Raw genomic sequence first — 26269 nt, forward strand, 5'->3', positions numbered from 1 at the left:
GCAGCGCACTTCAGAAACCCTTCACCTTCCCCAGCTCCACCTGTATAGATCTGCTACGGGGTGATTCATGTATGCTATATGGGGGTAATTCATATGTGTTATATGTGCAACAGCAGTATTTCTTACATTTCTTACATAGCATGTTGTGGATGTATTGGCAGTAGCAAGTCTCGGTACTTGCTCTGCCGCAGCAGCAGCAGCAGCAGTGTAACAGATCTATTCAGCCAAGACCAAATACATTAACATTGTCATGTACATTACCATGCCAATCCCTCCGGATTGATATTGTGCTTTTTATGTATTTTGGAGACCAAAATGGCACATTAACATCATTAGCAATCATTTTTGTGTCTCATTTGAATGGATAACTTAAATATCTTACATTCCGGTCTGTTCATCACACAAATCAAATAAGACACTCAATATAGTTCACAAGTCATATGGATTACTGATATGGTGCTTTTTATGTATTTTGGAGAGAAAAAAAATGACACATTACCATCATTGACAATCATTTCCGTGTCATTTGAATGGGGAAACTATACCATTACTCAAATTTCAGTCTGCTCAACACTTTGCTTTTAATGTATTTTAATGCTTTTAATGTATTTTTGAGACATAAATGTGACATTAACGATCATTACAATAATTGCAGTAATTTAAAATAAAATTAAAATGGATGCAAATATATCTTGACTTAATTTTCAATATGTAATATCTCACAAATGTATGAATTTAGAAAACATTGAATGCAGTGCACAAGTTTTATGAATTACTTATGTGGTGCTTTTTTTGTAATTTTGATCATTGACAATAATTGTGTCATATTTGAGTGGATGCAGCTTAAATTTCAGTCTGTTCACATATATTTCATATGATTTCAGAAGAAACTGCATACAATGCACAAGTCAAATGGACTGTTAACGTGGTGCTTTTTTGTAATTTTGAAGCTGTTTTATTATATTGAAAGGAGTGGTCAGGTCATTTGCAGTTTTCCCACTCTGCACAAGTCATACTGGTTTGAGTAAATGAGGACAGACTAGTAAATTTTGGCTGAACTGTCCCTTTTAACACGATCCCTGTGCTCATACATTCTCTGTTGATTTCAGGACCAAGCGTTTGTCAACCCCTTCCATTCACATGTACCCTTCATTAATGCAGGCCGTATTGTTATTCAGAAGCGCCTGGTAAATTAATTTAACGTAATTGAACCGCACCGCCCCTGATGTCATATGGAGCGAGTGCCAGCGACTGGCAGTGCATCTCAATGGCTTCCTCTTCATGTATCCCCAGCTTGCAATTCCCCACACGTCACGCCAGTGGAAAATCCATTCATGTCCCGGCAGAAGGGGCCAGTAAAATTCCTCTCTCTTTGTTGATCAAGTGAAGCGCAGAGGAACCTCAGAAAGCCTCGTCTTCTTAATCTCCTCTTGAATTTCTCTTGTTGTTCAGTCATTTGTTGACTCGTATGTGCCTCCCTCTCGCTCTCCGGGTCGTCTTAAAAGGCATGATGGGAGGTCAATAAGGCAAAGCTCTCTGCTCAATTAGAGAGAGTTTAATGCTTCTGTTAAAGAGCAAATACTGGAACAATGTGAGTCTGATTATATCAACCTAACTATTGTGTAACAAGTGATATCCTAAGGGACCATAGCATTACCATTAACATTTCTGGATATGCTTCTATGTTTTTGGATGAATACACCGTGGTATATTAATAGGGTAATCATTTAGTACTATGGTATTTATTATTGTTTTTGTATAAAAATGCAGTAGATTTATCATGTCTTTGGACGTGTGGTAATAAGAGTAATAATTTATTGTCAGTTTCAAAATAATACCATATTTCTTTTTAAATATGGTACCATGTTTTCTAACATATTAATACTATGGTGTATAATATGGTAATTGTTCAGTACCGTGGTATTTATTATAGTTAATAATTTTTCTGTAATGTTAAAATAAATTTGCTATATGTTTTTGGACATGATTGGATTTTGGATTGGCAATCATTTAGTATCACAATCAGTCTGTCATCAATTTCAAAATAATTAATAAAAATTACCATAGGATTGCCATAGTTTTTTGTTGTTGTTTTGTTTTTTGGACATAGTAACAGTATGGTACATGGATATGGTAATCTTTCAGCACCATGGTACTTATAACTGCTTTTGTATACTATAAAAAGCATGAACTATAGTAATAATATGGTAGAGGAGCATGGCAATCATTTACAGTCACAATTAGTCTATAATCAATTAAAAATCATTTATAATCAATTAAAATATATATTTAAAATATGGTACTATGTTTTTAACATTATATACTATGGTAATATGGTAATCATTCAGAACAATGATATTTATCATTAAAATAAATAAATAAATAAAAATTAAAGATAGAAATAAGATGATTCATTAAACTTATCATGTTACCATATTTTTGGACTTTTTTGGCTATGTGCAACGGTACCACCATGGCATATGAATATGTTAATCATTCAGTATTTATGACCATCAATATTTTGTCAGAGGAAATTGTTCCATGATAATTCATCAACCATTCAGTAATCCATAAAACAAGAAAACAACAATCGTAAATGTTCAATATGATCAGAAAGTATTTTCATTAAGTCCTGGAAAAGACGCAGTAAAAACGCACTTGCATTAAAATTTCACAATCGCAGTCGAGCCGCAGTCGGAGCAGCTCAATTGGCAATAAAAGGCAAACAGAGAGGAGCGGTGATTAGATGGCAGCTTCAGGTGTGCTAACGGGCCTCCGGTGGAGCGTTAGGACACACTGGATTAGCGAAAACAGCCCATAAAACCCACAACACGCTCACACACTTGACATGGAAAGTCCTGCTGGCTGAAGCAAATTTATGACTGTTTTCCAGCGTCAGAGCACAGTTTGCAATAACCTCTGCTGTTCAGGAGTGAAAGTGTTTATTTCCAACAAGTACACTGGAATTCATAATGTGCTCATAATTATAGGAATGTGTTACAGGATGATGTTTAACACAACAGAACATGGACTGAGAAGTAAATTTAAAGTGGAAATTTACAGAGAAAACTGAGAAAAAATATACAGTATTAAAAATGACTAATTATTATTATCAGAAGGTTTCATTATCAGTAGTAATAATAATTATTATATTCTATTATACATATTTTAAGCATTAAACATTAATTATTATCAGAAGGTTTCACTGTAATTCACCACTGGTAAATTTGCTTCTCATCCAAGCTCTATAATATCAAAATATATGCATTTCTATACAGTGCTGTGAAAAGGTTTTTGCCCCCTTCCTGTTTTTTTTTCAGCATATTTGTCACACTTAAAAGATTCAGGTCATCAAACAAATTTTAATATTACACAAAGATAATGCAAGTAAATACAAAATTTAGTTTTTAAATGATTATTTCATTTATTAAGGGAAAAAAGCTGTCCAAACCTGCCTGGCCCTACGTGAAAAATGTATTGTCCCCTCCTGTTAGAAAGAACTGTGATTAAGCACATTATTTTAGAAATCGGAGTTAAATTTCACTAGCCACACCCAGACCTGATTACTGCCAGACCTGCTGAATCAAGAAATCACTTCAATAGAACCTGTCTGACAAAGTGAAGCATGCTTAAAGAGCAACACATCATGCCGCGATCTAAAGAAATGCAAGAACAGATGAGAAACAAAATAGTTGACATCAAGCGCACTTGGTTTATGCGGCAGGACAATGATCCCAAACACACCAGCAAGTCCACCTCTGAATGGCTCAAGAAAAACAAAAAGAAGGTTTTGGAGTGACCAAGTCAAAGTCCGGACTTAAATCCGATTGAGATGCTGTGACATGACCTTAAACAGTCCATTCATGCTCGAAAACCCTCCAATGTGGCTGAATTAAAACAATTCTGCAAAGAAGAGTGGGCCAAATTTCCTCCATAGTGATGTGAAAGACTCATAGTCAGTTATGGCAAACGCTTGATTGCAGTTGTTGCTGCAAAGGGAAGCGCAACCAGTTATTAGATTTAGGGGGCAATTACTGTTTCACGTAGGGCCAGGCAGGTTTGGACCGCTGTTTTCCCTTAATAAATAAAATAATTATTTCAAAACTGCACTTTGTATTTACTCGGGTTATCTTTGTGTAATATTAAAATTTGTTTGATCTGAATCTTAAGTGTGACAAATATGCAAAAAAAATTTAAAATACCAGGATAGGGGCAAAAACCTTTTCACAGCACTGTATATTTATATGCACACACCCATATAATTTCTAAGTGATTTAACATAGTTTGGTTAACCTAAAACGGCATGCAGAGCCGCTGTCAGTGCTCATGGGTGTAGCTGTCACAGACACACATGTGGTTTGTTTTGACAGACTGTGTGTGAAAGCCTGAGAATGTAGCATGGACAAAAAATACATTTTAGCCATTTTAGAGCAGCATTCTGGCTAAAGTCAACAGAGAGCTCGTCCAGTTTAACCCCGTAAAGACTTTCATGAAACAGGATGTCCTGATAGGCCTTAAATGGCTATTTGCACAGTATTGATTGGAAGACTATGATTGCTTTAAGTAATGCAAGCTTTTAGAGTGCCAAACGTAATGGATAATGCTCAACGCTATCTGCAAATGGTTCTGCTAATAAGAGTGGAAGGTAAAAATGCTTAAGAAATGCTAACGAGGCATCGCTGAGCCTTTTCCTGTGAATACAGTCATTATCGCCAGTGCTAGTGGCATCATGATTGACTTCAGAAATCCATCATAGATTGGACGGATGACTTTTAATGTGCTTTATTTAGAAGATTTTAAATATACTGACATCATATAACAATGTTTATCGATTTGCATTTGCCAATAATTATTAAAGTTCACATTCATTTCAACTTGAGTTGAATGTAAATTGAGTTCACTTCTTAAAATTCTCTCTCTCTCTCTCTCTCTATATATATATATATATATATATATATATATACACACACAAATACACATGTATGCACAAACACACACATATATATATCCATCCATCCATTTTATTACATACCTAACTAAACATTGTAATACACATGTATGAAGCACACAAACAACACCCATTTTGCAGAATGACCCGACTAATTGTATGTTCCACAAATGCAGATTTACCAGTGCAGTACAATTCTATCTTTATGACAACTTCAACTGCACTTGGGAAGACGAAAACAAACAAGTACAGAGATGCCATTAAATATTTGGCGGAGCTGCAGCAATTCAAGATGTTCCGGGCGATAAGCATCGCTATTCTAAATGTCAGAAAAAGAGGGTGGAAAAAAACAATAAAACTGTGAGCATGTGCCATCTGTGCCACAAAGTCCCTCAGACAAAGGACAGAGCAGACAGATACTGTGTTCACTCTCCCATCTGCGCTCGTCTTATAAGACTGTCCTCTTATGAATTGGTTTACCCTAAAATATTCACAAGGGAGAAATTATGATTATCTCATTTTTCATTAACGCAGAATAATGACGTTGATGATGTGGAACAGTTTAACAGTGTTGAATCCATCATGCAATATCATCTTACAAGTGGTATTGGCTTTGCATTTGAACACTCTGTTGGAAACAATAGTGAGCTGCCTATATATATATATATATATATATATATTCATTGAAGTAGTTTTAGTGGATAAAATGAAAGAAAGTGGGGTTAAAATCAATAATGGAGCCCACTGACCTTAATAATTTTTTTCATTTTTGGGTGAACTATGTCGTTGCAATGTGTCATGGGATTTCATTCTCTAAAATGTGATGAGATGCCGGCTTAAAATTTGGCCAAAACTAGGCATCTTGGAAGACGGCATAACAATTTGTTGCCTACTTTTTTTTTTTTTTTGAATCAACCTATGATGCACCTAGGCAGCTCACAAAACTGTAATATCTACAATGCTAAAACCATAGTGGGAACTTTTGATATTATATTATAATTTATTGCATTATATAATGTAAGCAAATGAAATATAAAAATAAATGTAAAAGGAATTTACATAAATGTATAATTTAAAATATAGTTATAACAAATAAAATTGTCTATTACATATATATCTGTGTAAAACTGTATATAATTTATTAAATATAATAAATATTATATTTTATAAATATAGTGTTTATGTTAATATTTTATAGTTAATAAATACTCAATTGAAACTTTTTTTTTTCAAGAATATATGTATTAATGAGCATATGTAATTAAATTTTACACCTATGTAAGTATACAGCATGTGTAAATACAGAATTAAATCATACTAATTAATGAATCAAGTCATAATTAACATGTGCAATGTTGTGGCAGATGATTAAATTACTAAATAGCGATGCCATATTAAACTGACAGTTCAGTTTGGCTGTGATTCTGATACTTGAAGTGCAAAAAGGAAATATTATAACTTGGCATGGAAAAAACCCTTGGCAATACTTGCAAGCTGAGAACGATAAATATTACCAATGAAGTAAGGAAAACAACTAATCATACTGTGTATTAAATGATAGTCCCACAGGTCACAGAAACCTTTCTGCAGACCATCTGGCACTTTGATAAGGAAAAACGCCTTGTTTTAATGAAAGTGACCAATGCATGTACAACATTTGCGTTTTAGTATCAGAAATGCATGCAACCAGAAAGCAGGTGTTCCTTTGAGCATCATGCAAATGTATTCTTCTGACAGACGAGGGGAACTGCTTCACACTGCATTGCTCGAGCAGAAGATGAGGCGTTCAGTTCAGCGGCATCATGGGAGGCGATGTGTGTGCTTCCTCTGGGTCTGACCTCTCTGTTCTAGCAGTCTAGGATTTTTTTTTCTTTTTCTGCATGAATAATAAATAGCTCACAACCATGTTTCATGTGTGCGCAGAACCTTTGGGAAGATCCTGAAAGCGTCTTTATGTTGATACGCCGCAGTTATGTCATTCATCCAGTTCAGCGCGTTCATATTTAACGTAGATTACCGTTTCCTAGGAATTGCTGACATGCTGGTTGATGGATCACCGCTCTGATCTAATACACGGGGTACGTCGTGCATTTATCACGGAAATGGATATGTCTGTAGACTCTAACTAACCCATAACCGCATTACATTCATAGCCATGTTGCATAGATAAACCGGATTTCGGAGTCCAGCTGCATGGGGAATCGCTTTATCTGGAACGTTCCTCGCAGGCTTATCGTCGTGTTCATAGTTGAGAAATTTTCAGACAGACAACCTTTTACCCAAAGCCTCTTTTTTGACACAAACAACCCAGCAGACAATGAAACCTCAGCACGCTTAACCTTTCCACAGATGCTGGAGATATTCTCAGCCAAACTCGGATTATATTCCTCTCCACAGAAACCTTTATGTGCAAATAATGCAACAGACGGTTTCCCACGAGTGACACAAGAAAAGAAACAATGAATACGATGTAGAATACAAAACATATAGAGAAGATAGCAATACAGATTAATTATTAAATGAATAGTATACATACAGTAGCGAAGACAGACATTATTAGAGAGATAAATGTATGAAGATTTCATACAAAGATAATGGGCCTCATTCATGAAATACAAGCCTTTTGCAGCAGATAAAAGCAACCAAAAGTCAATTATTTTCCATAAGGGTTTGTCATTTGAGGCAATATTAGTGACAGACTGTTTATTATATGAAAAAGTTGAGCAGATTTCAGCTTTTTGCAAATAAGCAGCGACAAGATGCTGTAACTAGTGAAGATGAAGCAAATGAAATTTATTCTGTGTAAACTATTCTGGCATGCACTGTTGCATTTTTTTTTTTTTAAAGAAATTAATACTTTTTTTTCAACAAGGATACATTAAATTGATCAAAAGTGACAGTAAAGACATTTATAATGTTACAAAAGATTTTTATTTCAAATAAATGCTGTTCGTTCGAACTTTCTATTCATTAAAGCATCCTGAAAAATGAAATGCATCACAGTTTACACAAAAATATTGAGCAGCACAACTGTTTTCAACATTGATAATAATCAGAAATGTTTCTTGAGCAGCAAATCAGCATATTAGAATGATTTCTGAAGATCATGTGACACTGAAGACTGGAGTAATGATGCTGAAAATTCAGCTTTGATCACAGGAATAAATGACATTTTACAATATATTCACATAGAACTCAATTATTTTAAATGATAATAGTATTTCACAATTGTGCTGTTTTTACTGTATTTTTTTTAAACAAATAAGTGCAGGACAGCATAAGAGGCTTCTTTGAAAAATCTTAGCGACCCCAAACTTTTGAACGGCAGTGTATGAATTCATTTGAAATCAATAGGCAAAATGTCTGTATAATGTCAATGTTGAAATGTCAATGAAAGGACCCAGTTGTTCTTTGTCTGTGTTTGTGCTGCAGTGTTTAGAATAGTTTGTAATGTAGCTTGAGTTTGGTTGGAATACAAGACAGGAAAGTATAACAGTTGACTGTTTTTAATATTAACAAAACATACATCAATCTATCATTTCCATGCTCCAGAGGGAAACAACGAACAAGTTTATTTAAAGAAGAAAAGCCAAACAGGGAGCTCAAAATTCACATTTGGATCAAACTGTACACAGTGTGTTTAATAATGAGGGTCTTGGTATTCAGGGCAAGAGATTCGAACATACTGAATATATCTTCTTTCTGGACTTCTCATAATAGCGTCCTTTATTGTTCTTGTGTTTATTTAAAAATATTTTTGTGGCGTTCATGCTATTATGCACACAATACCTAACAAGTTTGCCAGTATGGATGAAATTACTTGCTGTAAATATAAAAAAATGCAAAGCTGAATTTTCAGCATCATTGCTCCAGTCTTCAGTGTCACATGATCCTTCAGAAATCATTCTAATATGCTGATTTGCTGCTCAAGAAACATTCACTATGATTAGCAATGTTGAAAACAGTTGTGCTGCTTCATATTGTGTGGAAATGTGAGAAGTTGTGTCTCTAAGTTTATGCCCTTTAAAGTACTGCTAACAAATCCATCACCTTCAACAATACATTTCAAAACAATTACTGTTGGACACATTTTTTTTTGGTCTGCATAAACATGAAGATGGATTACTTTGACCTTTATGCCACATGAAAAATATGTAGCTGTGCACATCAGTTGTTATCATATTAGCTGATCATAATACATACTTTTCTACTAGGCAGACAGGATCTAAACCTATTTAAATCTGCCTCAAGGGCCAGTCCACTTCTGTAGTCGATCAATTAAAGGAGTAGTTCTCCAAAAATGAAAATTTGCTGAAACTTTACCCACCCTCAGGCCATCCAAGATTAGGATGAGTTTGTTTCTTTATCAGATTTGGAGATGTAGCATTGCATCACTTGCTCACCAGTGGATCCTCTGCAGTGAATGGGTGCCGTCAGAATGAGAGTCCAAACAGCTGATAAAAACATCACAATAATCCACAAGTAATCCATACCACTCCAGTCCATCAATTAATGTCTTGAGAAGCCAAAAGCTAAGAAACAAGAAACAAATCTATCATTAAGGTATTTTAACTCCAAAATAAGTCCATAATCCATAATAAGGCTTCCTCAAGTGAAAAAGTCGTCTGATCTTAAACTGGATAGAAATATGCACAGATCAAGCACTGTTTACAAGCCACAACAGTCCAACACAGATCTAAACAAATATGTTGGTGGATTTGTATGTGAGAGGACAACAGGAGGTGCACTTTTGTTTAACACTGGAGGAAGCGTTATTATGGCTTATGGAGTCATATTTCAGCCAGAAGCAACGGTTGATGAAAATGTCTTAATGATGCATTTGTTTCTTACAAACACTCAGCTTTTCACTTCAGAAGACATTAACTGATGGACTGGAGTGGTGTGGATTACTTGTGGATTATTGTGATGTTTTTATCAGCTGTTTGGACTCTCATTCTGACGGCACCCATTCACTGCAGAGGATCCATTGGTGAGCAAGTGATGCAATGCTACATTTCTCCAAACCTGATCCAATGAAGAAACAAACTCATCTAACAAATAGACACTTTTCATGTTTGGGTGAAATACCCCTCAAAGTGTTTTGATCACAGTGTCGAAAGCTGTAAAGGGAAACCAGATAATTTAGTCAACGCTGTGACGTTCACAACAAAGCAGTTGTTTTCTCTTCTCACATGCTTAACTGCTACTGTTTTGCTAGCGAAAGTGGCTGTAATTAAAATGTTCAGCTAAACGTTAAAGCTCTGCGCTGATATACAAGCGTCCACAGTGACAGGCACTAAAAAGAAAAAGGCTACATCACTCGCAGCTCATCCTGTTGGGGTTGGCTTTCAGCTCTTGGCAGGGAACGTCAAGAAGACGGGCTGTAAAAAGCGCTGAATTAATGTGGAGGGTCGGCCTTAGCTGTGTCACTCAGTTCACTGGCGCTTTCATGAGAAAGCAGATGACTAGACAGTGCAATGTGAGCACCGTCTCATCTGGATACATGCGTGTGTTTATAGAGGGGTTTTGACATTGTGATGGCATCTTGCTAAGTCCTGCTCTTAATCGGGACGTCCCGTGGCTGCTGTGCTCATTTCTGGAGTTGTTTGGGGTTAGTATGATTTTTTAAATGCTTTTGAAAGAAGTATTTTCTGCTCACTAAGGCTGGATTTTTTTAATGTAAAAAATATCATAAAAATAGTAATATTGTGAAATGTTATTATTATTTAGAAAACAGTTTTCTGTTTTAATATATTTTAAAATGTAATTTATTCCTGCGATGCAATGTTGAACTTTCAGCAGCCATTACTCTGAAACCATGACACTTTTTCAGGATTGTTTGCGTGAATATATATGTTTTAAAATATATATGAATGTATATAAATTTTTTTTTTTTTTTTTTTTTTTTATATACATATATATAGTTTCCTGATTTTGTATATTATACTGTATATGTGACCCTGGACAACAAAACCACTCATAAGGGTGAATTTTTTTAAATTGAGATTTATACATCATCTGAAAGCTGAATAAATAGCTTTCCATTGATGTATGGTTTGTTAGGATCGGACAATATTTGGTTGAGATACAACTATTTTAAAATCTGGAATCTGAGGGTGCAAAAAAATCTAAATATTGAGAAAATCGCCTTTAAAGTTGTCCAAATGAAGTTCTTAGCAATGCATATTACTAATCAAAAATGAAGTTTTGATATATTTACGGTAGGAAATTTACAAAATATCTTCATGGAACATGATCTTCACTTAATATCCTAACGCTTTTTGGCAAAATCAAAAATCAAAATTTGGGGTCAAACATACAATGTATTGTTGGCTATTGCTACAAATATACGCCAGCGACTTATGACTGGTTTTGTGCTCCAGGGTCACATATAACAAAAATAAAACAAGTAGATAGAATAGAAACCGAATAGATAGTGTAAAAGAGTTGGTGTAGCAATTATTTACAAAGAAACAGCAAGTAACACTGAATTAAATGTGAAATTTTAAAGTAGAAGTAAAGCATACTCTTTATAAATAATCTTTATTTACAACTTTGAAAAATAATTTTACAGGGCACATTCCATATAGTCGCTTTAATGAGTTTAAAAAATCTATATAATAGACAAAAATTGTACTAGAATCCAGTTTAACATGATTTTAGATGGCATTTAGCATGTCACACCACAGGACATGTCAAGTATTTCATGTCAAAACCAACATGCAAACAAACTCGGTTGGAGTCCAATTGATTTCTGATGAGCAGATATCATAGCTCAGGATTTTATCAGTCGAATATCGTCTCGGACGAAATGCCACTCGCATGCTGTTTGTGTACAGAACGCCAGGGGACGTGTTCCTGACTGCGAATAACACAAAACAGTGAAACATCACGCTGCGTAATCCCCCGTCCAATTAGCCAAATCCACCCCACACGTCTAATCTATAGCAGCATGAGAGGAGCACATTAACACGACGCCGCTCGTTCCCGTAGGGAGGCAGGAGTGCAAGAACAAGTAGTCCTAATGAGGAGCTCTGACCTATACGAGGCTCAGATCTTCACACGGCTCGGCCTGCTAACGGTGGGCCCCCGATCTTCACAAGGAATGTTTCAGGGGACGTGACTCGCCAGCCATTTGATCAGACACTAAGAAGGGTCACCGAAGCGGGCCCCACATGAAGCGGCGAGAGCACATTTGGTATGCGGAGCCGAGAGCGAGCGGCTTGCAAGACTGGTTCAACTGGCATTTGACATCACTTCCAAGATCTCGGGCTTCGGGGAAGAGAGTGCTGGAGACACAAGAGACGAGGCTGTAAACTTGGTTTTCACTGTTACAGAAGTCGGCAGGGCCTTTTAACTCTGTTGTAAATGCTTAGTTAGGGTCAACTCGTGAAGTACTGCTCGCAACCCATTTTACTCGTGCCGTGTGATGTATTTTCGAGTGAAAATGGATGTTAAATGGGTAAAAATGTAGGATGGGATGTAATTTTAATCTTTTGTTCAATTATAAATGGCTTTAAGGTCACTTTTGATGCATTTAAAGAATCCTTGCAGCATAAAAGTATCAATTTATTAAAAAAAAAAAAAGGTTACTGACCCGAGACGAAATCTAAATTACATTTAGATTTTGCCATTAAGTACAAAATATGTAAGGACCCATAAAAGCCTTAAATGGTTTATTGATGTACCTGGGTTTTTATAATGAGTAACTTTTGAAAGCTATTTTATATTTGTTTTTTGGTACGTTATACCATCATGAAATACTGTACTTGTAATGTGTTTCCAAGTGAAAGTGTAAATTAAATGAGTAAAAATGTAGGGAGAAACATAATTTTAGTTGTCTGCATTGCCAAAAATAATTTTATTTTATTTATTTTTTTTATAAACATACATAAACATCCTTAAAGCATGCAAGCCAAATGTAAAACCTTACTCAATTTAATGTGATTTACGCTTAAAAAAAGAAAGAAAATGCAATTTTCCAGTATTTTAAGGCATATAAACATCATTCAAGATATATTTATTTTTCAGTCTTGTTTTAAGGATATTTAGATATTTTTACTTTTATTTATTTATTTATTTGATTGATTGATTGATTGAAAGTGTTCTCCAATAAATCATGCACAATAAAAACCAGAACTTGTATTATGAAACAAAATGTATAATTTTAAATAAATAATAAATAATTATGATTTAATATAAATAATTTTATTTTTAAAATTTAAACAATTAAATAATATGCATTAGCATGCCACAGCAAAAGAGAAAATATAAAATCATACTGACTCTCAGTGACAATGGCAATACCATCAGAAAATATCTTGAAAATGATATATGATATATGAAATCATCTGAACAATCCTTCAAAATAGCAATCATTTCAAAAGGTTCTTTTGTTTGCTATGATTATTGCATGCCCTTTGCAGTCTTCTCCATAATGAATGTTCCTGTTATTCTAGTCATGCAATCTTTAACGTATCATTATGTAATCATGGACCTCATAGCATAGGAAAAAAACTCAGCTGGGAATAAAATCATTATAAATTGGGACATGTCATCTCCTAAACTTTCTAATAGAGGGCAGTTGCAGGGGAATTCTGAAGGTTGAAAGTCGCATGTAGACCTGGCCAGCAATGATGGGTCCTGCTTGTATTCCCCAGCGAGCCGGAGAACTATCAGGTCTAAATAGTGCCGAGCACATTTAGTACCACAATGATGGATTGTACCCACCAAACATTTCCTCCTATTTTAAGTGAAAAGGAGTCCAGAGGCTAAACTCCACCGGTATGCTGTTACAGGCACATTAATATCCATTTGATATAAAACTGACAGTTCTGACCCTCTATTCTTATGACATATGTTCAAAAACATAAAATAGCAAATGTGCACCAATTTAAGTTACATAGCCAGAGCTAAAAAAAATTAAATAAATAAATAAACCGAAGATTTGTTCATTTGTGTGATTGTTTGCTTTAATTCTGTATATATATATATATATATATATATATATATATAGATAGGAGTAATGATGGAGCTTTTGGACGCCGCATATTCTCTCAGAAACGACGAAAGACGAATCTACTTCAACATGCTAACTGTTTTAATTTATTAAACATACAGAATTATCGACTGATCATTATAATTCTCAAAATTTAATTATAATTACAAAAAAATAGCAAACATGTTGAATTATATAATTAAATGCACCGGATAGCATAATTGTTTTAGTTTTTTTTGTATTGTTTATAAAACTATTTATTTGTTTGAACATTTCTGTATTTAATCACATTTGTATAGATGCGATAAACCACTGGAGGCCGAACAATAGGATTTTTTTTTTTTTTACCATGGGTTTTGGTCGTTCTGCTTTGTTTACCATGGTAAAAATCACTGTAATGTGCATGCCCTTGTGGTTTAATTCATTATTTTGTTGTACTATAATTATTAGAAACTAGATACTTTGAAAAAAGTTTTAGCTTACTCTACCAAACCAGCTAATTTTGCTTTAGCAAAGAACAGACTTGTAGTTGAATTAATTAGACTACATTGCATGGAAAATAAATCAATTTATATCATATTTTGGAGTGTTTTTGAACTGGCGCAGTAATTACTGTGACACATTCACAGAAAATAAGGATGCTTTTCCATGGATAACACAATGACATCTCAGCAGTTGTTGTTTTCTAGACTGTTACAGAAATGTTTTCTAAATGAGTGCTACGACTGAATAATACACTGTCTTTTCCACTTTTTGACTGCAAATACATTCACTCACCCTCAAGACATTCCAAACCTGTATGACTTGATTTTTTTTCACATAATAAGAAATAAAAGCATACGGGTTTGGAATGACGTGTGGGTGACTAAAAGATGACAGTTTTTTTTTTATTTTAGGCTTTGTAGTATTCCTTTAAACCTCTCAAATGCTTTAGCCCAGAACATCACGTCATCGAGGAGCTGCAGATTTGCTGGGAACCCACGTGTGGAGCCGTGGCACTCGGACAATGCTGTTGTCGAGCTCGGACGAGTGTTGAGTAATGAGGCCCCAGCGAATAGCAGTTCTGCCCTTAACTCATCCCTTCTGGCAGGCCTGTGTGCTAATGATCTGTGTGGCCGAACTGTTAGACGATCCGCAGCCTGTCCCAGCGCGCAACGCTTGCCCAATATACAGCCACTCACTTACCGCTAACTTAAGGCTTCTCTTAATACACAGCATGTATTTTAATACACCTTTGAAACATGAGTTGGTTTATTTATTTATATGCGTGCTCTTGGCATGCTCTCTACTGTCTGGGGAGTCTTTCTATATCGCTCTCTCTCAGAGGTGCAGCAGCATCTAGTGGTCTTGCTGGAAATAAATCTTTGCGTGAATGAAATGTATTTTTCTCACCTTTGCCTCAGTGGTCTTGCAAAAGATAGCTGCTGAATAGTAGTTTTTCTTCTAATCTGTTCTGCAAATCCAAATGCTTTGTTTGATTTTGTTCTGGGCACATGCAAATAAAAAAAGATATAGTTGCTTGTATACACGAAGCATGAGCAGAACAAATTTCTGTGTAAATGTATCATAAAAATGCATGAATGCAATAAAGTATTGCAAGAATTTACGCAAGCATAGTTGCAAAACTACAAACGATGCAAAAAGTCTTCAGTTGCGTAAGTTGCTATAATTTACGTTAACATTAATTTGCGTCTCGTCAGAACGCAAAACGGAATGTAGCGTTTGGTCGCGCTACATCGCTACTTGCTGGAAAAAGTAGTTAGCTGCTGGAAAAGCTACACTGTTTTAAAAGTAGCGTCGCTACTGTAAAGGTACTGAAAAATGTAGTTACGCTAGTAGCGTCGCTACTTGTAGCTAGCTACTCCCCAACACTGCATCTAATCCCACATGTACTGAATCTAACAAAAAAAAACATCATCATCTCTCCCTTTTCTGTACATTCCGCTGTTGTGTGTTTATCTCGACACCCTCCTAAAGCATCCATGCTATGGTGTTAATATCAGCATCCAGCCTAACAGCTTATGAATGCTAACCAAAAGCTCGGTGTGAAAGTGCTCCAGATCTCTGCAGCCCGTGCTCACAGATTAGCACTTCAAAAAGGGCAAAGCGGTCTCCAACTCTGACAAGCCGCCAATACACTTTCTTTAATGTCGTGCCTCTGGCTGTTGCTGTTGACTCGGCAGATAACCGCGGCGTCATTTAGCACAGCTTATTTCTGCAGAACGTGACATCCGGCACCTTTTAATCCCATTATATCATTATTATTTGTCAGAAACCTAATATACTCGCATGATGACACATACAGGATGTGTACAGGTTTCCTGTGCCAACAAGAATTACTGTCACTTTACTTGAGGTATTTATGGCGAATTGCATAATGATTCGTCCAGGGCTCTGGTACTCATACATGTCTAATATCAGAAAATACCTAAAAAAAAAACAACCCCACGTCAAGGATTCAACATAAGCTGCATTCAACGTAATGCAAACATACAGCAGCAAATTCCTCCCTGTAATGAAGTAAAACCATTTCCTTGGCCAGTATTTCCATCTTATTTTCCAGTAAAAAAAAAAAATAAAAATAAGTAAAAATAAGTATTCAAGATCAATTTACTTGAGAATTAAAAAATATATAGTTCCCCCAAAAATGAAAATTTGCTGAAAATGTACTCACCCTCAGGCCATCCAAGATGTAAATGAGTTTGTTTCTTCGTTTTGAGAAATATAGCATTGCATCACTGTTTCACCAGTGGATCCTCTGCAGTGAATGGGTGCCGTCAGAATGAGAGTCCAAACAGCTGATAAAAACATCACAATAATCCACAAGTAATCCACATCACTCCAGTCCATCAGTTAACATCTTGTGAAGTGAAAAGCTACGTGTTTATAATAAACAAACCCATCATTAAGACATTTTTTGACTACGCTTCCGGCTAAATACAAGTCCATAATCCATAAAAACGCTTCTTCCAGTGAAAAAGTCCATCTCCTGTTGTCTCTCACATCAAAATCCACACACATATTTGTTTAGAGCTGTTTTTGGCTTGTAAATGGGGCTTGATCTGTGCAGATTTCTCTCCTGATTCAGACCAGATGACTTTTTCAGTGGAGAAAGCAACATTATAGATAGAGGACTCATATTTTAGCAATGGTTTGAAGTCATTAAAGGGGTCATATAATGCTGCTAAAAAGAACATTATTTTGTGTATTTGGTGTAATGAAATGTGTTTATGCGGTTGTCTTAATGATGGATTTGTTTCTTACAAACACGCAGTTTTGGGCTTCACAAGACATTAATTGATGGACAGGAGTGGTGTGGATTACTTGTGGATTATTATGATGTGTTTATCAGTGCTCTCATTCTGACGGCACCCATTCACTGCAGAGGATCCATTAGTGAGCAAGTGATGCAGTGCTACATTTCTACAAATCTGTTCTGATGAAGAAACAAACATAAATGATAACTATAAAGTTTTAAAAACATTCTCATCATTCTGGCATATCTATAGAAAGCTAAAACAGTGGAGAATTGGGCTTAACCCCTAACATGAGTCACATGAGAAGGCCTTCAATATTTCCTATGATTTGTGCAGCATATACAGTATCTCCCATCAGATCAGTCAGAACCCTGCACTGATAAGCATCAATCAGTTTGCTTTCTGGAGTGTGCTGCACTTTGTTAATAAAATCAATCTGCACACGTCTGAGGCTCTGGGCTCAGATCTGGTGATGTACCAGAAGGTGAGATGTTATCGATGACTCGATGTAATGTCTGGCATGAGCTAATTTTCTCTTGCACAAAAGGCAGTAAGAGTATAATGCAGATAAATAATAGAGTACACCTTTGGTTGAGTGAAGACCGTCTGGGGCCATTTTACCTATAAGGTACACCTTATACAAAGGGGAATATACAAGTATATTATCTACTAAACCAGGGGTGTCCAAACTTTTCCTAAAGAGGGCCGGATTCGACCCTTAAAGGGAATCTTTTAAAGGAATCTGTTGAACTCTGATAGACTTCTCTAGCAACACAGAATGGATCAGGTTAGTGGTTTTTGTATTATTTTGTTTTATAGTCCATCTGGGAAAAATCAAACATCACTTATGTAATGCATAGTCTCTTCATTATGCATCTCTGAACAAGAGGTAGCACGTTTCCTTCCTGAATGATTCAGCATTTTTTGATTCGATTGAATGGACGAATCAATGACTCGCTCGTAAAGACAGCTATTTGTTTTGTCCCTGAGTAAATCCATGCTCATAAATGCTTCAGTTCCTGCTTTCTTCCTTAATAAATCAGTGTTTTGAATGAATCGACTGAATGAATGATTCAATGACTCGCTCATAATGACACCCAGTTGTTTTATCCCTGTGAATCCGTGTTTGTGAATGCTTCAGTTCATTGGTTAAGTAAATGCTTAAGTCAGACACTCACATGCTTTGTTCCTGAATGAATCAGTGTTTTGAATGAATCAACTGAATGAATGATTCAGCGAGTCACTCAAAAAGGCAGCCAGTTGTTTTGTTCCTGTACAAATCTGTTTTTGTAACATCAGTTTAGTGAGCACTTCAGTCAGTCACTCACCTGCTTTATTCTGTAATGAATCAATGTTTTAAACAAAAATTGGTTGAGTGAATAGTTTGACAATAAATATGTCTTAATGATGGATTTGGTTTTTTTTTACAAACATGCAGCTTTTGCCTTTACAAGATATTAATTGACCTGCTTTGTTCCATAATGAACTAATGTTTTAAACAAATTGGTTGAGTGAATGATTCAATGACACACTAAAAAAGACAGGTCATATAGTTTTGATTGTGTGTTTGAGTGAATCAGTTGAATGAATGAATCACTGACTCACTCAAATATGGTCACTTGTCGCCACCAACTGGTGCAATGATGAAACGCACAGAAAGAATCACTGAAAAGACTCCAAAGTGATACAAAAGTTGCAACTAATTGATGTATACGTTGCAACTAATTGATGTATGTTGTTGGTTGTTGAAATCGTTATCCCAATTTTAGGTAATAGTGAAGCTTGCCTTAACAAGCACTGCTAGCCATTAAATAGTAGAAATATTGTGCATGTCTACAGAGTTGAAGAAAAGCAACCATTTAATAAGGCATTTTAAGAGTGAAACCGACAACCAGTGACGCGTCTAACAATGGACTAGACATTTATAGGCCATTTTTACAGATAAATCTTGACATAATGCCTGCAAATAAGTCCAATTTATAAACCTCTCACTACGCCATGATAGGTTTAGAAGAGATTCCAGCGATCCCGTTCAGTCATTTTCAGAAAATCCGTCCTTCTGGTTGGTACAAAAAATACCAGAACAGCTTAGTGGAGGATTAGACTTGCACCTGGTCCCCAATGAATTCTCTAACAGTGTTAAAACTGAAAAAGTGAACTGTGCGGCGAGCCAGAATGAGAGATTTCCATGCAAATTGTTGGCCTCATCTTCCTCCTTCTTAATAATAATCCCAACTCAATCCATCCCTCAGTTCAAAATGTGCCTAAATCTTCATTCTCTCAGTGTATTTTAGTGGTGTTGCATATGCTAAACTGACTCTCTGATTCCAGGTGATCGACATTAAGGAGAAGCTGAAGGAGTCGAAGAAATTCTGGTCGTCGCTGACAGACAGCATCTGTGCAGAGGACGAAGTGACTGACCCAGATGAGGAGCAGTGCTGGAACAGTCACACAAAGGGAAGGTACGACGGTCACCTTCAGACACAGATCCCCTTGAGTCGCATTGCAGATTGTTGTGTTTCAATGACACCTTCCATGGTAATTGTTTTAGCGATAATAGGTCAGAGGAAAATACAAAACACGCTCTTGGCACAATAGAAGGTTGCTGTCTGTCAAAAAAAAACATATATTGTGTTAACCACCCAAAAATAAATAAATAAATAAAAATAATAATATAAATAAATACATTTTAATTGGAATTTAACTGAATTAAATTGAACTGAATATGTGCAAATTTTGTATTATCCACTGGTGGTATAAAATATAATGTTTTGGTAATAAATTTAATTTAATTTAATTTAATTTTTACTAATTCTAAATCATTTCTGAAAATTTTACTCTGGTTAAAAGTTCAAGTTTGGGGTCAGAATGAAGAAATTAATCATTTTATTCAGCAAGGATGCATTAAATAATACAAACGTGACATTCAAGACATAATGTAATATAATGAAAATTCAGCTTTGCATCAAAGGAATAAATTACATTTTTTAAATGCACTGGTAATATAATATTAGATTGTTCAATAAGATGTATTTAAATAAATGAAATGCTTATAAACATGTAATTATTCATCATTTTAAACCATCACAGTTACCTTTCTAATTTTACTTTAGACAGAAACTAGTTGCATAGTGTTTGGATTTATAAAGTTCAATAAATTCCAAATAAATATACTTAAATAAATACAGTTTTACTATAATTTTTAAAAATTCAGTTTTGGGGTAAATTACTTTTTTTTTTTTTTTTTATCAAAAAGACAACAGCTATTTTAAATTTGAAAAATAATTTAGCCTTGGTAAGAGGAAGAGACTTATTTCATATATCAATCAATCAATCAACCTTACCAACCCCAAACCTTTGAATGGTTGTGTATATTAATATGTGAAGTTGAGATGTTGCATCCATAAACAGCTATGCCACTTTGTGTTTAAAAACAGCCTTTTAATAAGTTCTTCTTTGTCTTGACTTGTTTGGAACAAGTACACTGACAAGCTATCAATGCAACACATACATTTAGTGTGATTAATTATTTTTAACAAATGCTGCAAGACTTAGAAAAAAACTATGAGACACAATGAAATGCCCAAGGACATCAGTGTACATGTTACATTAGAGTTTCTTAAACAGCATTTAAGACAGGTATATATGGAATAAAAAGCAATAAAAGGCTTTGGATGGATTGACAGGCCTGTGGTTTTACAGCAGTTCATCCCTTCAGTTCATCTCAGTTCGCATGAACACGCCATGATGTCTGTCACTCCGTCTGCCAGCCTTTGACAATAAACCAGACGGCTTGGCAGAAAACCCGTCCGCTTTCCAGTCCTCCACAAGTGATAATATCAGCAGATGGTGCAATATAAGATGTGTTTCATTTTCTTTCCAAGCGGCCTCATCATGTAAATGACCTGTACTGTGTGAAGAGAGGTTTTTTTAGAGCACCTAAAAGACAAATTAACGCGAATGATAAGACTTGGTGGAGCTGGTCTCATTATTGGCTAATTACTGCTTAAAAACCACACGGATTGCATTTATAGGAGCACATTTTGCGATGCCGCAGCCTGGGAGCATTCAACAAGTTTCATTTATTTTTACACAAAGCACCACCTGAAATATTAATTAGGCACAAACAATTACCTCTTGCTAAAGTGCTTATTAGGAGATTAGATCTCAATAGAGTTGGTTGCATGCATAATGCTGCAACATGTGTTTATACTGACTCACAGGGTTCAGATAAAGAGGCAGAAATTTAGCAAAGGCACATATGGTATATGCAATTAATATCAAAAAGATAATTGTGACTATAATTTCTTGCTTTAAAATTCATCAGAGTTCTCATTCATCACATTCACATTTATCACTTTATTTCATTTTAAGCAGAAACTGGTTGTTTGGATTTATAATATTCAATCAATTCAACTAAATTCATTTGACTATATTTCTCATTAAACTTTATTATGGTTACTTTTGTAATTTTTTTTTTTAGGCAGAAACTGGTTGCATATTGTTTGGATTTATAATGTTCATAAATAATCAATAATATTGATATAAATGTATTAAAATAAATGAATTTTGACTACAGTTTCCAATTTTAAACCACTACAGTTACCTTTTTATATAAATTTAAATACATGAATTTTTACTATAATTTCTTATTTTAAACTTCATCACAGTTACCTTTTTAATTTTATTTTGCAAAGAAGCTGGTTGAATAGTGTTTGGAATTATAATGTTCAATAAATTCAAATGAATGTATAGTAAATAAATAAGTTTGACTATATTTTTTCATGTTAAACTTCATCACAGTTACTTTTTTAGTATTTATTTATTTATTTAGAAAGTGGTTGCTTGGGTTTACAATATTAAATTAATTCAAATAAATGTATTTAAATGTACATTTAAATAAATATAAATACATTTAAAGATTGAGAATCTCATTGTTAGAATGATGAACCATTAATAATATAATTTGCAAAATTGTTTATTTACTAAATTTGCATACTTATTTATTCAATATGTATTGCCTTTTTGCAACTACTTAAAATAAATTCAAATGAATGTATAGTAAATAAATAAGTTTGACTATAATTTTTCATGTTAAACTTCATCACAGTTACTTTTTTAGTATTTATTTATTTAGAAAGTGGTTGCTTGGGTTTACAATATTCAATTAATTCAAATAAATGTATTTAAATGTACATTTAAATAAATGTAAATACATTTAAAGATTGAGAATCTCATTGTTAGAATGATGAACCATTAATAATATAATTTGCAAAATTGTTTATTTACTAAATTTGCATACTTATTTATTCAATATGTATTGCCTTTTTGCAACTACTTAAAAGAATATAATCTGCTAAAGTGTGTTTTATATTTAATTTTATTTACATTTTATTGAACCAGAAAAACACTTGAGATTAAAAAAAAATAATAAAAAAATAAATAAATAAATAAAAAGTGTGTTTTATTTTTTTATTTTATTTACATTTTATTTAATTAACGGAAAATGCTTGAGATAAAAATTTAAAAAAAATAAATAAATAAAATCTTTCTTTCTTGTCTTTTCCTGGATAAGCAGTGCAAGTAATTAAGCAAAATTTAAAAATATATAAATAACTATTTTTTTTTTTAATTATATCAGATTTCCCTAATGCCCTTTTTTGAGATAATCTGCATGCATAACTATCTGTTTTATAATACATGCTAACTTATTAAAATGTTTCTGATTTTCCTTAACTGAAACTTTAACACTTTTATTAGCTGCCTTGCAAGCAAAACATTTCCTTCAAGAAATGCAGATCTAGTAATGTTTGCACCTTTTCAACCAAGGTGATTTTCACGCTATAGGTGAAAGTGCAGCGTGCAGCCTGACATTATTCTTGTGTTGTACAGCGCAGGGCGACGCAAAAACGCTGACGTCTGATGTACGCGGTGCAAGTGAATATTGCAAATGAAGTCATTCTGCACACAATGTAGAGCTGCAGGGCATGTTAATGTGAACGTGAGAGGTGCTGATCCTGCTGAAGTCGCTCTGGATGGGGTCATGCTCGAGTCAACAACAGCAATGCTTCATCATGTGACCATTACAAATGCAGCAAAATATTAAGGTTTTATTATAACTGGCTGGAGAAAATGCTGTTCGAGGCACATAAATGTTTTGGCATGAATGTGTTTGCATAAATTACCATTTTTGTTTAATTTATTACATTTTTGTACATAAATGCATTCGCATTTGTGAGCCCCTCGACTTTGCTTTTTAAGATTTGTAATCAAATATAGATTATATCAAATCACAGATTGAAAAAAGTGAATCATTTATGTGTTTGTTGAACCCTGACTGTGAAAGCCTGCGAATAAACTATTCCCACCAAATGTTTGCCTGTTGATTTCCAGATATTTCCCTGAAGTTGTAAAAGACGGTCTCACGAACCAGCTCAATAACCCAGAGGTGGAAGTGGACATCACGAGACCGGACACCTTCATCAGACAGCAGATCATGACCCTGCGAGTGATGACCAACAAGCTGCGAAACGCCTACAACGGCAAAGACGTCTACTTCCAGGACTCCAGTGAGTCGCTTCCTTTTGAAAGAAAGGCCTAAAAGTTTCAACAATATCAGTAAAAACTTTCCATCATATACAGTTTTTTCACAATCTAAGACAAAACATATATTAATACTACTATACTAACATACTAAAAGCAAATACTAATATAATAATATAATTTAATTTTACCTTGAAGTAACTCTCATGGGGACCAACTCATATTTATTCTATAAATCAATTTAACAAACGTTAAATAAATGCAAATAAATATTTAATGATTAAAAAATAAAGACTAAAAATAATTGTATATATACAATTTAGATTGATTGCATATATAATACATATTTCATTGTCCAAAAAAAATAAAATTATAAAAGATATAACTTTAGATCTGACTTTCTTAAAGGTATAATGCATAGATGAAAATAGATTCAATTGCACAGATAAAAATAAGCCCAAACTGGCATGCACATTTACACCCTTTTCTGATGCAAAAGCTCTCCAGCATGTGTTATTCCCCGTAAAGAGGCCAGCCCATCCCTCAAACGGCCGCCCGCGGCTCCATTAATCATCCGGCGGCGTCAGAAAGCGTCACACACCGTCTAGACCCTCTGCCAGAGTCAGTGAAATGAGATCCCTCATCTGTCACAAACTCACACCAACAGGAAGCTGAATTATGATAATGGAGGGTCAGGTCCGGGAATATTCACGTCCTCCGGTGCCATTTCTGTTTGCTGGGGTTTGAGTTGATCCTGAGTAACTCGAAACCTATGTATAGGACCAACTAATAATCATTAAAGAAATCAGTAAATCATTTCAGAAATCAATAAATCAATGCAAATATACACTCTAAAAAATGCTGGGTTAAATATATTTTACCCAGCACTGGGTTGTATTTAACCCAGCATGTTTTAAATAAACAAATAAATAAATATGATTTAATAATAACAAAATAATAGTAAAAGCATTCAAAATAAACTGAAAATACAATATAAATTTTAGCAGTTGATAATTACTAAGCCCTTTATAAACACACATTAAAACACATTATTACATTAAAATATAATATTAACTTAATATAATAATGCAAAAATATATATAATATGTGTAGATATGGAGCCTTTTAAATATTTAAAAATATAGTGAATAAAATAAGATGCAAAAATATAAAATTGAATTAAAAATAATTGAAATTACAATATAAAATGTACCGATTGATAATATATAGATTTAATATAAAGAAATTAAAATGTAGTTATTACGCCCCCTTTATAAACACACATTAGGTGTATTTAACACATTAAATGTATTTGTAATTTAAAATAGAAAATTATAATAGAAAAAAAATCTAATAGAAAATATAACATAATAATAATAGAAAAAATAAAATAAGCAAAAATTTACCAATTGATAATTAAAATGAAGTCAATAAGTCTTTTATAAACACACATTACGTATCATATGTAATTATAATTTATATGTATATAAAATATAATATACAATAAAAATATATTATTTATTATATGTATAATAATGTATTAATAATACAAAACAATAGTGTATAATATTCATAGATGGTAAACTTTTTAAATATTTATAGCTTTTTGCTTTATATGTTTTTTGAATATTTCATATTTTTATAATAATTCAAAACTTATTAGCAACTTATAATTTATAAGGTTTGACATTTTAGAAGCTTTTCGGTTTTAAAAAGTTACAAATATAAGTCCGTGTGCATTTTTAGACATTCATTCATTTGCTTGTGTTCGATCCATTTTTCTAAATTATTCTGCAGACACTAAACTTGACTCCTTAATATTTTTAACCTTAACAATTTTGAACCTGCATTTTTCAGTGATTTTAGGTGCAGTGTGCAGGTGCATGTTATTTCTGTGTGTTTCTCTATGCCAGGTGATGAGGAGAGCGGCTCGGGCAGCGGAAGCGGCTTCACCACAGAGCCGGAAGTGGTCCATACGGAGCCACCGATGCAGGAAGCAGACAAAAGCGACCCTCAGCCACCAGCAGACGCGGCGGGCCCTCAGCAGACGCCTTCGCTGCAGTTACTATCCGCTGTAACGGCCCTCACCTGGCTGCTGCTGCTGCTGCGGTGGAGATAATGGCAGTAGGCGGCACGCAGCCACACGGACGCTTCAGACAGACTCGCGCTGTTAGCCTTTCCCTAACTGGACCGGACATTTTAAAAAAAAATAGCAAGAAAAAGCCCATGAAAAAAAGGAGAGCAAGCTAGCTAGCTAGACATGAGGAGGAAACCTTTGCATCCTGCTTGTTCCAAAGAATGCTTGGTGCAATCAGAAGCCAACTGCTCTCATTTCTAAATGATGTTAAAAGAAAAGCTAACTTTTCGGATGAAAAGTGATCGCCGTGCAAATGGGATTGCTTTACTTTTTCGGGAAAGAATGGGAAAATATGAAAATCTATTTTTGTTTTCCTTTTATACTGCATAAAATGAGACAACAAAATACGCTTTTTTTTTTTTTTTTTTAGTGTTTCCCCCCCCCCG

General features: G+C 34.4%; 1 protein-coding gene across 2 annotated transcripts in view; it reads left to right on the forward strand.

Moving 5' to 3' along the window:
- LOC107730398 (glypican-6-like) overlaps positions 1–26258 on the forward strand; it is a 206663-nt gene extending 180405 nt beyond the window's left edge. For both annotated transcript variants that reach the window (XM_016541239.1, XM_016541240.1), the window contains 3 exons: positions 19535–19665; positions 23597–23772; positions 25660–26258. In XM_016541239.1, coding sequence (XP_016396725.1) covers positions 19535–19665; positions 23597–23772; positions 25660–25865 — 513 coding nt within the window. In that variant the 3' untranslated portion in view covers positions 25866–26258. The remainder of the gene's footprint in view (positions 1–19534; positions 19666–23596; positions 23773–25659) is intronic.
- The last annotated feature ends 11 nt before the right edge of the window (positions 26259–26269 follow it).

The sequence above is a fragment of the Sinocyclocheilus rhinocerous genome, unplaced genomic scaffold (assembly GCF_001515625.1).
Source record: "Sinocyclocheilus rhinocerous isolate Xijiao unplaced genomic scaffold, SAMN03320098_v1.1 scaffold548, whole genome shotgun sequence".
In the NCBI taxonomy this organism is placed as follows: domain Eukaryota; kingdom Metazoa; phylum Chordata; class Actinopteri; order Cypriniformes; family Cyprinidae; genus Sinocyclocheilus; species Sinocyclocheilus rhinocerous.